The following is a 13,747-nucleotide window of genomic DNA, read 5'->3' on the forward strand; positions in this document are numbered from 1 at the left end:
AACTAATGTAATGGTGTCGGCTGCCTTATTTTATACTACTGATGACCTGACATCAGTCCTGAAGCAACAGCAACTGACGCAGAAATACTAAGTCTTTGGTATTTGGGCCGGCCGAGGGCTACCCTGGCAGGGATAACCCAAATGTGATGACTGCAACAGTGAATACACTCGAACAGCTACATTTATGGTAAGTGTACACAACTGTGCTTTCTTTTAACTTATCTCTCACCAGTGTTAACTTGTTTCTTAATTGGTTGTTTAGCCAGCAACTCAGTTTTGCCATAGTAATTAAGTCCAGAGTTTGAACTATGTGGTAAAGAGAGGGAGGGAAACTGTGTATTTTGTGATTTTCAATTGGAAACCTGATGTGGCCATTTGAGGAAACAGTATCTCTATGCCAATGACATCCTGAGAGGTGTTCATTTTCTGGATTAGGAGAATGATGCTAGTCACTGATAGTGTGGTGTCATTCATTTATTTGTGGAGCAGTCAGCAGACTTGCCTGTCTTCGGCTACATTTCACTCTTCCCAGATGAAACATCACTTCCTTAAGTGTTTCCAGCCACTAAGTATGAGTATAAGCGAATCAGTCTTCTTTGTCCATCCCCTGCAAATTTTTTAACACACTCAAGCACAGACACATTTACGTTTGCACATAGAGTGGTTCGCTTGGGTCAGAAGCAAGCAAGCACAGACACTTTTACACTGGCTCATAGAGTGGTCCACTTTGATCCAAAGTCCTCCAACTGTGCCCACTTAGTGAGTATTAAGTCCATAAAACAAGTATCATTTGCAAACCGTATGTGCAATTTAAAAAAAAAAATCCTTGACCCCTTTCACAGCTTTTCACAAAATCTCAACCCCCTTTAGAGTGACAATGGAAAGGCTACCTATTCCTCTACCAAATGTCAGTAATGCTGGTTGGTATTGGTATTTGCTGTTGTGCTTGAAATAAAGAAAAATACGTTTTTGATATTTCGTTGCTATCATCAAACAGATATGTAATGTTTTTCTTTGCCAACACCTGGCAGTCTCACTTCAACCCACCACCAAACACACACCCTCTGAACTCCTTCCACACACCGCAGTCCTAGTGATTAAAGATACTAATCATTCTAGGAGCAAAGACTTGTCTTCTCCCCTTGAGGTAGACTTCAAAATCACACCCTCAAGTTAGACTTTTATATCGGGATTACATATAATGTTTAAGGTGATACATTAATATTTGCATTTTTGGCATTTGGTGCTGTATTGCTGGTAATTGCCAAAGTTAGTAACTTGCCCTTAGTTTGATGAACGTTTGCTTGTAAACTTTCCATTCTTCAGTGTTCAGAGCCTAATTTAAAACCGGTCATCTGTGGAATCCCGCCTTAAATAACATGTCAGTGACTTTATGCATTTCTCCCCAAGGGGTAATTCCACAGCATGACTGCAAAAATTAGCATTCTCAATCATATTTAACAGTATGTCATTCCTGAGACAAGACCTTGAATTGAGAGTTATTTAAATTTAATATTTTTGTGTTGACTGGAATACCTGTAGAGGTGAAACATACTGGATCAGTAGGATACTGTGTCAGTGAATAAAACATCTATATGATCTACTGCTGTGATAAGGACAATATGTGAAGTTGAAAGGCTCCATGAGAAGCGGCACTGTTGCTTTTACAGTGTTGATGTAATTAACATGATAAGTTTATTGTATTCCATCGGTGTAATCAGGAATAAGCTGTCATGTTAACCCGTGCAGCACTGCTTCAGGAATAAGCTGTCATGTTAACCCGTGCAGCACTGCTTCACATTCTTGCATGAATACATAATGTGCACCTGAGCTTTAAAATACATTTCTTCACATTACATTAATCCAGGTTCAAAGGAGCAGCATTTTTCCAACGTGACTGCCTCAGACTTGCTGTTTGTTTTGTAAAAAAGGTCTGTAATTAAAGAGAAATGCCAGGTTTTAGTATAGTATGTTCATTCATATTTATAAAAATCTGCATTTTTTTTTGCTCACTCATCTTTAATGTGTGTGTGTGTGTGTGTGTGTGTGTGTGTGTGTGTGTGTGTGTGTGTGTGTGTGTGTGTGTGTGTGCTTGTGTGCATGTGTGCGTGTGTGCGTGTGTGTGTGTGTGTGTGTGTGTGTGTGTGTGTGTGTGTATGCTCATGCACAAAATAGAAATAATTACCCTTTAGTTTTCAAGAATTCAAGTTTTATCAGTCTTGTATATGACTGTGGCAAAAGTTAGGTTAACAACAACAAGCAGTAGTAGAAACTTTAATTGTGCCTGCTATTATGTTCAAATTAACAGTGCAGTTATAGTCCCATGTACAAATATTGTTCAAGTCTTTTGCGCATCTGTTTTAATTTGATTATATTCAAATAACAAATGTTAGCTGCTGTGAAAATGGAGTCCAGTTATATGTCAACCAGCAGGATGCAGACAAGTCTAAGCACAGGCAAGTAGCGTCTGACCACTTAAAATGCCTTTCTGTTTTTCAAAGCTTTTTGTTTCTCCTTTCTACTGAAGCCATGCTTCTTGTGATAAAGCAACATTTGCTTTGAAAAACAAAAGTGTTTTAAATAAATTAATTACCTTTCAAATATGAAAGCCTAAGAGGAGCACCTATGAGGAAACGGCTTGCTTGAAACTGTAGAATAAAAAATCCATGATGGTAAAGAACAAGGTAAGGATAGATAGCATTTGCTGACTTTGGGCACTAATAAACTAGGTTTGAGAGCAGACTAGTGTTGCTGGTAATAGTCAGCTTAGACAACCTTTTCGCCCTTATCTCTGCCATCAAAACTCTGTAAATGGGTCAGATGTATGTCCATAGGGTCACCATGAGTTAGTCATGACTCAGCACCATACACACACACACACACACACACACACACACACACACACACACACACACACACACACACACACACACACACACACACACACACACACCATATTTAGCAGTAGAATCAACTCTTGATTACATCTGTGGCCAAATTCCATGCTCTCCGAACAAAGAGTAGTAGCATCCATTGCTGATATGTTCCACTTAGCAGTGCAGTTGTAGACCCAACCACAAATAACTTGCAAGCAGATTGCAAATGTGATGACTGCAGCAGTGAATACACTCGAACATCTACATTTATGGCAAGTGTACACAACTGTACTTTCTGTAGCACAGATGGATAATGCCTTCACTGTGTCACAGCTGACTTGAGTTAGAATAATGGCTTGGGTGCCTGTAGGGGCTGGCAAGGCAAGATGGGAGTGATCAGCCATTTCTGGCATGGCCATCCTGGGGAAAGAAGGGAGGTTGGTGGCTGTGGCATACCACATGGGTGACAGCTAGTGGGACCACTAGGTGTTCTTTCCATGGAGTATGATCCTAGCAAGCCCATGCTGCCCTGTGTAGGTCACACAGTAAGCCAAGTAGAATTCAGCCTGTGGAGGCAGATGTTCCATCGGAAGAACAGTAGAAGACCTTTAAAGGGCTGCCATTGGAGAGGGTGCTCTGCCAAGGAGATAGTAGGCCATGATGCAGGACCAGTAAGGTGACCCAAGCCCTACCACCTGGCTCTCAAAATTGAACAGACAAGCTCATGGGGAATTCATGGGCAGTAACATAGGGGCCGTAGAGCACATGACTCATATGGGGAGTCTCAGCTCCCACTGTCATCAAAGAGATGGGCTGAATGGCTGCAGGTAGAGGGGCCATTAGGCTCAGTTTTGTGGTGAGAGGGTTTAAAACATGTACAAACTCTAAATACACTAACTAATTTGTGCATTTCAGAGTGAAACCTAATACCTCAAGTGTGTATAAGATCTATGACTACATACTTATGGCGATGGGAAATTCAAGTAAATATGTAATAACAAATTCATATTTTTTCAGGAGACTATGTAGGGGTGCCCACTTACCTCCACTTACGTATATAGTCTCACTTTGTGGTTACTTTAACTGAATGAAAGAGCGATCATTATTAATACATGTAGAAATGGTAGTTCCTTCTCCACTAGCCAACAGTCTCCAAATACAGTACACTGTAATATATCAAGGAGTAACATATTACTACAAGATGTAGTGAGCAGTCAGGTATGGGGCAAACAATACCTTGAACAAGTATAGCACTAACAAACTAAAAAGTAAATGAGCTCAAGCAAGTCAGTGAAAATCCATTAATTTTGCCTTTGAAGCAGTTTAATTCTTTTAGCCATACTATCTCAAGGGGTTATCTTTTCTTACCACTGTTCAAGACTTTATCATTTTCTACTTTTTCCAGGGATACTTTTTGCTTCCTTCTTGATTTTTTGTCATTCTTCCAACTTGATTGTCACAATTTTCATCTTCGTCCATCTTTCTGTAATTTGTATTTGTCCTTACTATCTTTCTAAACTGATTTTGTGTTGACCCTTGTTATTGTGAAATTATTTGCAAACCACGTGGTTGTACATGTGTGGGAGGGTGGCATAATGGCTAAGATGTTTACTTTACAGACAGAAGGTGAAGGGTTTGATTCTCACATGGGGTAATTGGCTAGGCTTAAAATAGTCAACAAAGGCAGTTAGCCTAGTACTAATCTATGGACTTATGAATGTGATGGATATCCACAGCTGGTTGTCATTATAGAAATGTTATTTAAACAGCTGTACCCATTTAAATCCAGATATATATATATATATATATATATATATATATATATATATATATATATATATATATATTAATATCAAAAGCTGCACTCTGGAATTTCTCCTTCTTCCATCATCCATGATTGTAGCTGCACAGTTTCCCTATAAAAAGACTTTGCTACTTCATGTAAATAGGCTATTAGAGTTGTGGTTCTCAGTGTCTAATGCAAAATCTGATTGTTTATGACTTTTGTGGTATGATGATTATCATTAAAGCAGTTATTTACTAATGGATCCCTGTTTTTTCTCTTTTTTTTTCTCTTTCTTATAGGGTGACCCAGGTGAAGATGGCAAACCAGTAAGTTCTGTTGCACTTAATAAATACTTCTTCCATGTTTATGGGTCATTTAAAGTCCATGTTAATGGCAGACTTGCTGAAAAGGGCTGGTCATGACAGCTAAGGACATGAAAAAGAATTGAGCATTAATGAGTGAATGTGTTTTATTTTTAGAATCTGTCATGTGTGCCTTACTGATGCATACCAATTCCCAGTCCATGACACCCTCTGTGTAAGCCACTGCTGTAGAAATTCACACAAACAAGCATTGTAGTATGCTGTTAAGTTCTAGCATTAAGTTCTTATTTTGAATACTTGTCTTTCTTTCATTTTGATAACCTTGTTTGTACTGTGGTACATTACCTGGCAAGGCTTTGGATTTATATCTGCCTGAATTACTTATCTAGAAAGCTAAGTTCTAAACTTGGACCATCAGCATATTAAGTCCTGCTGTATGTTACTGTGTGATGAGTTTAAATGTTAAGATTTTCCGAGTTACTGTTCGCATGATTTGGTAAGTATAGCATAGTTTGGGGTAAACTAGTATATTACCAATAGAAACTTAGAGCAATGAAAACAATGTACACATTTATTTTTATACTGCAGCTTAATTTTGACAAATGCTGATATTACTTAGCACATTTCAGGAAGCAAAGAACATTGAATAATAAATGCTAGACTTGTCAGTCTTTTGCTGTGAAGCTTGATTCTGTAAAGTGAAATCAATTTATTGTGGAGCCATTCTCAATTTCCTCAGCCAAGAATGTCTAGCTAACCTAGCTACTCAGAAAAAAAAAATCAATGACATTATTTGCTCACCTGAATAATCAGGTATTGTTTGAATTTTGAGCTAGTAGAACGTAGTTGGCTACATACCTCTCCTGTATTAGCTGCCTAGGTAGCTACATGCAGGGCAGTATGTGAGGTTAAGAGAGTTAGCATCCATATTGTAAGGTCAGTTGTCTAGCCACCTTTATTTCTGCTTTATGGAACCATTTAGTTTTAAAGCTGCTGTGTGGAAGTGAAGTTTGAGAGTGAGATATTTTCTGCGGAAAATGTCCACTGCTAATTTCTAAATGATTATAAGAGAAACACAGAAATGCACAGACGAGATGGCCTGGCTGTTTAGACTTATTATCTATTAGAGAGTTCATGGCACTTTACCCTCAACAACACTAAGATGATGGAAATAAGAAAGCCTCTCTGCAAGAGTGGTCAAATCTTAGTTCAGTTTGTGTTACCTATAGGAATGGTGGAGAGGATAACAAAGACAGAGGTCTGGGACCACAGGAGAATCCTGCCCAGCTATGGAATTCTGCAGTAGGAAGCAGATTGAAATGTAATGGAAACAGACAGCCCATGAGATCAATATTTTTTGAGACATGGCGGATTTTGAACCTTCTTTTAGTTTTCCCATCTCCCTACTCCTGTGATTACTAATATCAGACATCTTCTACATCCAGGCTACTACTGCTTATTTGTTCCAGGTTGCTGTTCCACAATTTGGTAGGGTAGAAGAAACTGATAGTCTTAAGCCATAGGGTCTGTCAGGGTAACAGAAAGTATTGTAGTAACACTGCATTAGGAGAAAATGTGGCAAGATGAAATCAGTTTGAATAAGGTTTTAAGTAAAAGTAGTTACATGTGAAAGAAGGAATGTATACATAAAATAATGAAAGTGATTGTGAGGAGGACACAGGTCTTAAACAGGATCGAGAGAGAGAGATGGAGACATAGAAAGAGAGAGCAGAGATCTCACAGGCTGGATTAACTAATGAAAGTGATTGTGAGGAGGACACAGGTCTTAAACAAGATCGAGAGAGAGAGATGGAGACATAGAAAGAGAAAGCAGAGATCTCACAGGCTGGATTAACTAATGAAAGTGATTGTGAGGAGGACACAGGTCTTAAACAAGATCGAGAGAGAGAGATGGAGACATAGAAAGAGAGAGCAGATATCTCACAGGCTGGATTAACTAATGAAAGTGATTGTGAGGAGGACACAGGTCTTAAACAAGATCGAGAGAGAGAGATGGAGACATAGAAAGAGAGAGCAGAGATATCACAGGCTGGATTAACCTTAAAAGTGAGAGGGTTACGTGAGTGAAGGACAGAGACTGGGTTATTGTTATCGATGGTGTATGCATACTGAGTAGCTGCTTCACCTTGCTATTTACAGAGGAATGGGGTGCATTTTGGAGGGGTAGACTGCACATACATGGGAACAGAGAAATTGTAAAATGAGCAGGAAGAAATTAGAGCCAAAACTTTAAGTTTTTTTGGGTTGAAAATGAAGATGACTAGCTGTCTTCCTGGTTGTTAAGAATTGAAGGTAACTCGTGGTGGATTACCTGTAGATCTGTATCATTGCTGAAAGTAAAAAGTTGCTGCAGAATTGTAATATGGTATGTATGGTAGTTCTCTTGCATCCCAGTGAGTCATGAAAACATTCAGTCATGTTGGCAAGTTCATAAATACAGTCTTGCAGATAGGTAGCTGTATATAGTCACACATTAAAGATTTTGCCAGTCCTGTAATTATTGTATATATCTGGATCACACTTAGATATTTTGAGGAAACCCTTTGTATGTGGTGTAACTGGACTTTAGCAAGATGTTTGACACTGTGTTCTGCAGGATACTTTTGGGGGATTTAAAACTGGGGAGGAGCCAAAAATGTACAGTCAAGTAAGTAGCTGATTGTTTGAAAGTAAAGGGTATTAATGCATAGTGGAGTATGTGGATAAATTAATTTTACCAGTAGGTTTACCTCAGAGCTCATTGCTAGGGTCAGTGCTATGGTCACTCGTGTATCACTCATTTCATGTTGCTTGCACAGCAGTGATTCTGATGTTATTGCCATGGATGAAGGGACTGGTATCTTTTGAGGTCATCCACGTCTTATAGGATGATAAGATTAGTGGCATCCAAGGCTTAGTACGAAAAAAAAATACACGCTGGGCATTCATTGAGGTCAAGAATATGCCTGATAGGAGGATAGTTATATGATGGTGAGACAAGAGAAGGAATCTGGGGGCATAGTCAATGTAAGCTAAATCATGCCACATGATGAGAAAGAACAGTGATGATGCTGAGGTGTTAGTTGAAGTAATGGACTTGAAGTTAATAACAAACCTTCTGTTGTTCAGGGCACTCTTAAATGCAGCATCTGGCACAATTCGTTCAGTTCTGTCCGTCATATGTAGAAAGGCATATTAGGCTACAGTAATGAGGAGAATGTCTTGGCAAGAGAATGCTGAAAGGCTTAGTGCTCTGTAAAGTACGCAGTGAAACAGAAAAGACAAAGTCGGGTATCTGAAATGGTGTATTTCAGGACTGTAAGTGGGAGGCAGGTAGCTGAAGGACAGAGGGAGGCATGGGTGGTAGATGGAAGGAGGGCGATTTAATGCTGATGTGAGAATGCTGTTTCAGTGAGAGCATTATACAGCTATTGAACACAATGTCAGGATGTTGGTATGTAGTACAGGAGAATTATTTGGTACTTGGGACAGTTGAAGGAAGGGTGGGTAGCTATAAAGGGTGTAGTAGCAGCACTCTAGTAGTCTTTTTTATTTGGTTTTAAAACAGTAAATAAACAAATGAATTCTAAAACAAACAAATAACTATTTACATAGATCCACAGCTGATCAATACATCAAAGTTATACATCAACGACAATTAATATTTTTCAGGCAAGTTTAAGCCAAAATTAATATGAATGTGTAGTATTAGAAGTTCTCATCTTTATAGTATGTAATTCACCACTGCAAACAATTTTGCCGTACTAATAAATTGAGCACTAGAGAGGGTAACTTTACTTTTCCAATTGTTAGTAATTGCTTTTCTGGCTATAGCAAGGATAGACCAAAGAAGAAGCACTTGGGTTTTTGGAATTATCTCAGGAATTGGAGCATTAAATAAAACTAAACATTTAGAAATATTACATCTGCCTGACCATAGAGCCTGAATGAAGTTATTAATCTTTTTTCCAAAAAGGGGACATGACTTCACATTCATATACCATATGGGTCCAATCAGCTTTTGTTTCAGAATCACATCTCCAGAATTTAATTGTATTTGATTTATACATAATTGTAATTTTCTTGGGAGCTAAGAGAGTGCCATGTAAAAATATAAAAGTAAAAATTGTCCAGTATAATTAAGATGTAGCTTTATCTGTAGAGTTTATTATAAATTTCTTGTATTCTTCAGAGAAGTCTTCAGTGTTCATTTTTGAGGAGTAGTTCCAATAGGAATTGTCTAAGTATGTGAAATCTAACTTAATAAGTTTATAAATTTGTGACAAATATGATTTATTTTTCATTGCATTACTATTGATATTTATTAAGAATTCCAGTAATTTGGGGAATGATTTCTTTTCAAGGTTAAATATGTTATTTACCTCCTGTGTTCACAATGTCTCTGTTTATAAATTTGACCAGTTCTCAGAAAATGGATTGTATTTGGACCTTAAATTTTCAACAGTATATATATATATATAGATATATATATATATATATATATATATATTTATATATATATATATATATATATATATATTTATATATATATATTGGTACCATTTAAGAATTGATGCCAATAAACTGAATTACTTTGTTGTTTCAGTACTAGCATTTTGTTGAAGTTATGAGTTTCTAAGCAGTCATTTGTATATACAGTTGGAAACATAACATATTAAATCTTTAATACGATGGTTAGAATATGTGAACTTTCCGAAAGAGGAAATTATGTTATTATGTAATACCATTTACGCAAAGCTCTTAATAACTAGTTAAAACAATATGATGGTAATTGTTTATGACAGGTTGTGATATATTTATTATTTACTAATAATAATTCTTGATGTATTTGATTCCATTTTGAATAATAAGATGAATTTAACCACAACACTATAACCTTTACAATTGCTGAAGTGGAATACAGTTGAATATCAGGTAATGCTGCCCCACCATTATCTCAACCCTTTCTGTGCCAATCAAAATAAACTCTTGGTTTATTAGGGTGCCAAAAAAATTTAAGCAGAATATTATTTATCTTCTTTATCAGTTTTTTTGGTGAAGGTAGTGCATTCTGGTAGTCTTGATGATATTTTCTTTCTGTATTTCAGTACATTTGCATGCTTCTGTACCACATCCCTGATAAAAGGAAAAAAAAAACAGATGAGGGTTTCAAGCAGAGCTCAGTGGAAAGGGGTTGTGTCTTAACGAATTGCAATAGGGAGAAGAGTTAAGAAAAAAATGTAGCTCGTTCCACTTAGCGTGAATGAAGGAAGCAGAGGCTACACATTGCTGTATTTGGCAAGGGCATGCATATTAACCTATGTTTATCCTAGCATCTATGCAGAAGGGGGAGTTCAAAGCTCTGTTCTAAGCAGAACAGTGGAACCCTCTACAGAAAGAAAGTATTTCTATATCTTTGTAAGGTGGGGTGAACTACTGTGAAGGAAGGCATAGCTTCTGCAAGCAAGGCTAGGAAGGTACATGCCCCTTATTAAGTAAGGAGATAATACACCGAATGAGTCAACGAAATACATTGGCTTCAGAGTTCCAGACTGTAGATCATCGGAAATTTAAAACTAATATTCCACATATAGAAAATGTATCACTTTATTTTTCACACAGGTGGGTACTTCATTCCAGATTTATAAATATATATAATGTGTCATTTTGCTTACTCTTTCTAGGGAGATGTGGGTCCCCAGGGTTTCCCTGGACCTCAAGGTGAACCAGGTGTTAAAGGAGAAAAGGTACACTTATCTTCTGAAGACATTAATATGTGCATGCTGTACTGTTAGTTATCATTTCATGTATTTAATATGTTGGCTTCTTACTTTGTCTTAGTTTTTTTGTTTATACGTTCCATGTCCAACAGTTTGGTATCTCTGGTTCTGGTCAAGTATCATGTGTTCATGAATCAGGATTATATTCTTGATTTTAAATGTGCAGTATTTGCTTTTATTTCAAGTACAAAAGATTCTTAATTTCTTTATGTTGTGGTTTAATTCTTGGGTCATTTTGTGTACAACTCATATACATTTACTTCTTACCTTAGGGTAACCCAGGAGTAGGACTTCCTGGACCAGTTGGACCTCCAGGCCCACCAGGTCCCCCAGGACTTTCAGGTTCATCTTCAAAGTTAGACAAGTTGGTAAGTTCATTTTTAATTTCAAGATAAATTTAGAAGCATTTTTTCTTACTTTTATGTGTTACTTAGTTGTTTTTGTTACCAAACTGACCAAGCAGGCCTTCATCCCTCTCAATCTGCAGATATCAAAAATCTGGAGAAAGGTGTAGAAAAGTAGGTGCGCTTTCCAGAGGTTTGGACAGCTAATTAGCATGACATTTGCATACCTAACTACTTAGTTCCTTCTATTCCTCTGAGTGGAATACCACATGTCAGAGATACAAAGGGAGGAAATGTAATAACGATAACGGTCTCCATCTAGATTGCTGTTACTGCATTACTGCATTACTGCATAGACATGTTTTTTTTTTTCACTTCTCAAACCAGAAAAGCATAGTAGGGCAAATGCCTACAAACTACTGGTAGCTGTATAAAAAATTAAAGATATCAGCTCCAGATGTTAGTTTTAAGTATACATTATTTTTAATGTAAATTATTTTAACAAATTTAACTCTGTGTCATTTGTACTCTGAACATGGTCTCACTGTTCTTAAACCTGCTGCCACAGGGAAAGCTATTTAAGCTGACTAAATACAGAACTTAAATTTGAAACAGTATAGATGGCACTGGAACTATCCATGATAAGAAACATAAAGGCTGTACCCTGTTAGTAAAATTCAAAGCACTGTTAAGAACGAATGGCTCATTTATGAATGAAATGCAATATTCCTTCCCTTTCTAGGGAAGGTTGTGTATGGGGCTGTGCACAATTAAGACTGATGGAGAGTGCAAAACTAAGTGCATGACATATTCTAATTTTATTGTACTCACCACTCACTTTTCAGATGGTAAGGATGTAACATACAAAGATGTGAAGATGCATCATGCTCTTGACCATCTGTTGGTTGAGGATATGGCTGGAAAAGGAAGCAGAATTGCTAGTATCTGTCATGAAAAGAAGGAAGTCTTTCCTACTTGACCTTGAAGGGGTTTACAAAAGTTTAAAACCACAGCCTAGTTGCTGCTTTCTGTAGGTTTAATTTCTCCAAGTCTTTTGGGTTTCTAATACCATGATGGGAATGGACCCCATTCATAAGTGAAGGTATGATTAAAGTCCATGAAATTAGTGTAGTTACCATCTTTGATTTTAGACAAAAGTGCTCTTCATTGCACCTTCATTGTGCCCATCACAGAATCCTCCTGTATTCATATGGAGTTACATGTATTGGTAGCATATCCAAACACAGCTATAAATTCTATTTTATTACACCTCTTGCTCCTACAATCAGAACTGTCTGGGTATCTTTCTTTCACATTGCTGTCATTTCTGCCTGCAAATCCTGGTATTTTATGAGTTTGTGTTTCTTGATATATAAGACTCTGTAATCACTAGGAGTAGAAATTTCAATGGTCAATGCTACATTAGTCTTTTTTTCGGGACTACTATATCTGGTTTTCTGTCATCTACATTTTGAACTGTTAGTAATGGGTGATCCCATGTGATATACACTTCATCATTCTTCATAATGCTTTGCAGCTCAAGTTTCCAATGCTTCTCAGCTACTTCAGGTCAGTAATGTTTGCACAATCCCCAATGCAACAGTCTTGCCACATTATTATGCCTTTCAGTATACAGGTTCCCTGCCATTAATGTATCACATCCAGCAACAAAGTTTGCGACTGCTTTCAGTTGTTTTATAGAACCTGCATTTGTCTGTTTCTCCCTCATTTTCAGTGGACTTTGTAAACCAGTGTGCAAATAGTCCACTGTCCTGGGTCACTACACTAACATTAACCTTTCATCTTTTGGTTAAAATTCACTTATTTTTAACCATTCCTGGGTCAGATACTGATGGACATGAGGTTTGTTCCAGGAATTTTCTGCACTTGCAACTATATTTATGCCTTTTTAACATTTTTTGCCTTCTCATCTGATCCTTCTCCTTATATTCTTTCTTTTGTTTTTTTGCCACATTCAGTTGCTGCCTGATTTTTGTCTGCTTCTGGTTTGGTTTCCATTCCTGCTTGACACTGATATGCTTCTGCTAAACTAAGCAGGGAAGTTATCTTAGATTTGTTCTCTTCGTATGTCAAAACTTTCACTACGTCTGGATCTTGTAAGAGTAGCAGATATGTATGTAGTCCTACGATTGCAGATCTATACATGTAATCAATTTCGAGGAGGCCCATACCTCCTTCAAAATGAGGAATACATAATCTTGGTATACACAGAGTTTTTTATATCATTTGGTAAGTATGAAGCATTTTTCTGGTTTTCCTGTCCTCCTGATCCAATACCATTTGGGAGTCAGTCAGTCATCCCAAAACTGTAAGTTAGAACAGGAAGAGCAAATTGGTTTACAACTTGGACTTTTTTCTTAGATGTGAGGGATATTTTCACCATTAATTTTAGTCTTCTAAAATATTCTTTACTGAGTTTTGTTTGCATTTGTTAATGTTTTATTGTCAATCCTTCATCAATTCCCAAATATTTGTATACTCCCACCTGCTCAAGTTTCTTTATACCACATTCCTGTCCCAGACTGATATTTTCTTGGTGATGCAGCTTTCCTGCTTTAAATGTTGCATTTGCACAATCAAGATTATTATTATATCATCTAAGAAAGTTTTGACCACT

The 13,747-nt window shown here is 37.2% G+C and overlaps 1 protein-coding gene across 4 annotated transcripts in view; it reads left to right on the forward strand.

Annotated features, from left to right (window-relative positions):
• Nucleotides 1–13,747, forward strand: part of COL18A1 (collagen type XVIII alpha 1 chain) — a 1,701,455-nt gene that overhangs the window by 1,238,975 nt on the left and 448,733 nt on the right. For all 4 annotated transcript variants that reach the window (XM_044075903.1, XM_044075900.1, XM_044075901.1 and 1 more), the window contains 3 exons: nt 4,962–4,988; nt 10,670–10,732; nt 11,038–11,133. In XM_044075903.1, the coding sequence (XP_043931838.1) occupies nt 4,962–4,988; nt 10,670–10,732; nt 11,038–11,133 (186 nt within the window). The remainder of the gene's footprint in view (nt 1–4,961; nt 4,989–10,669; nt 10,733–11,037; nt 11,134–13,747) is intronic.

Source organism: Protopterus annectens, chromosome 6.part1, assembly GCF_019279795.1.
Source record: "Protopterus annectens isolate FY-2018-M chromosome 6.part1, PAN1.0, whole genome shotgun sequence".
Lineage (NCBI taxonomy): Eukaryota > Metazoa > Chordata > Ceratodontiformes > Protopteridae > Protopterus > Protopterus annectens.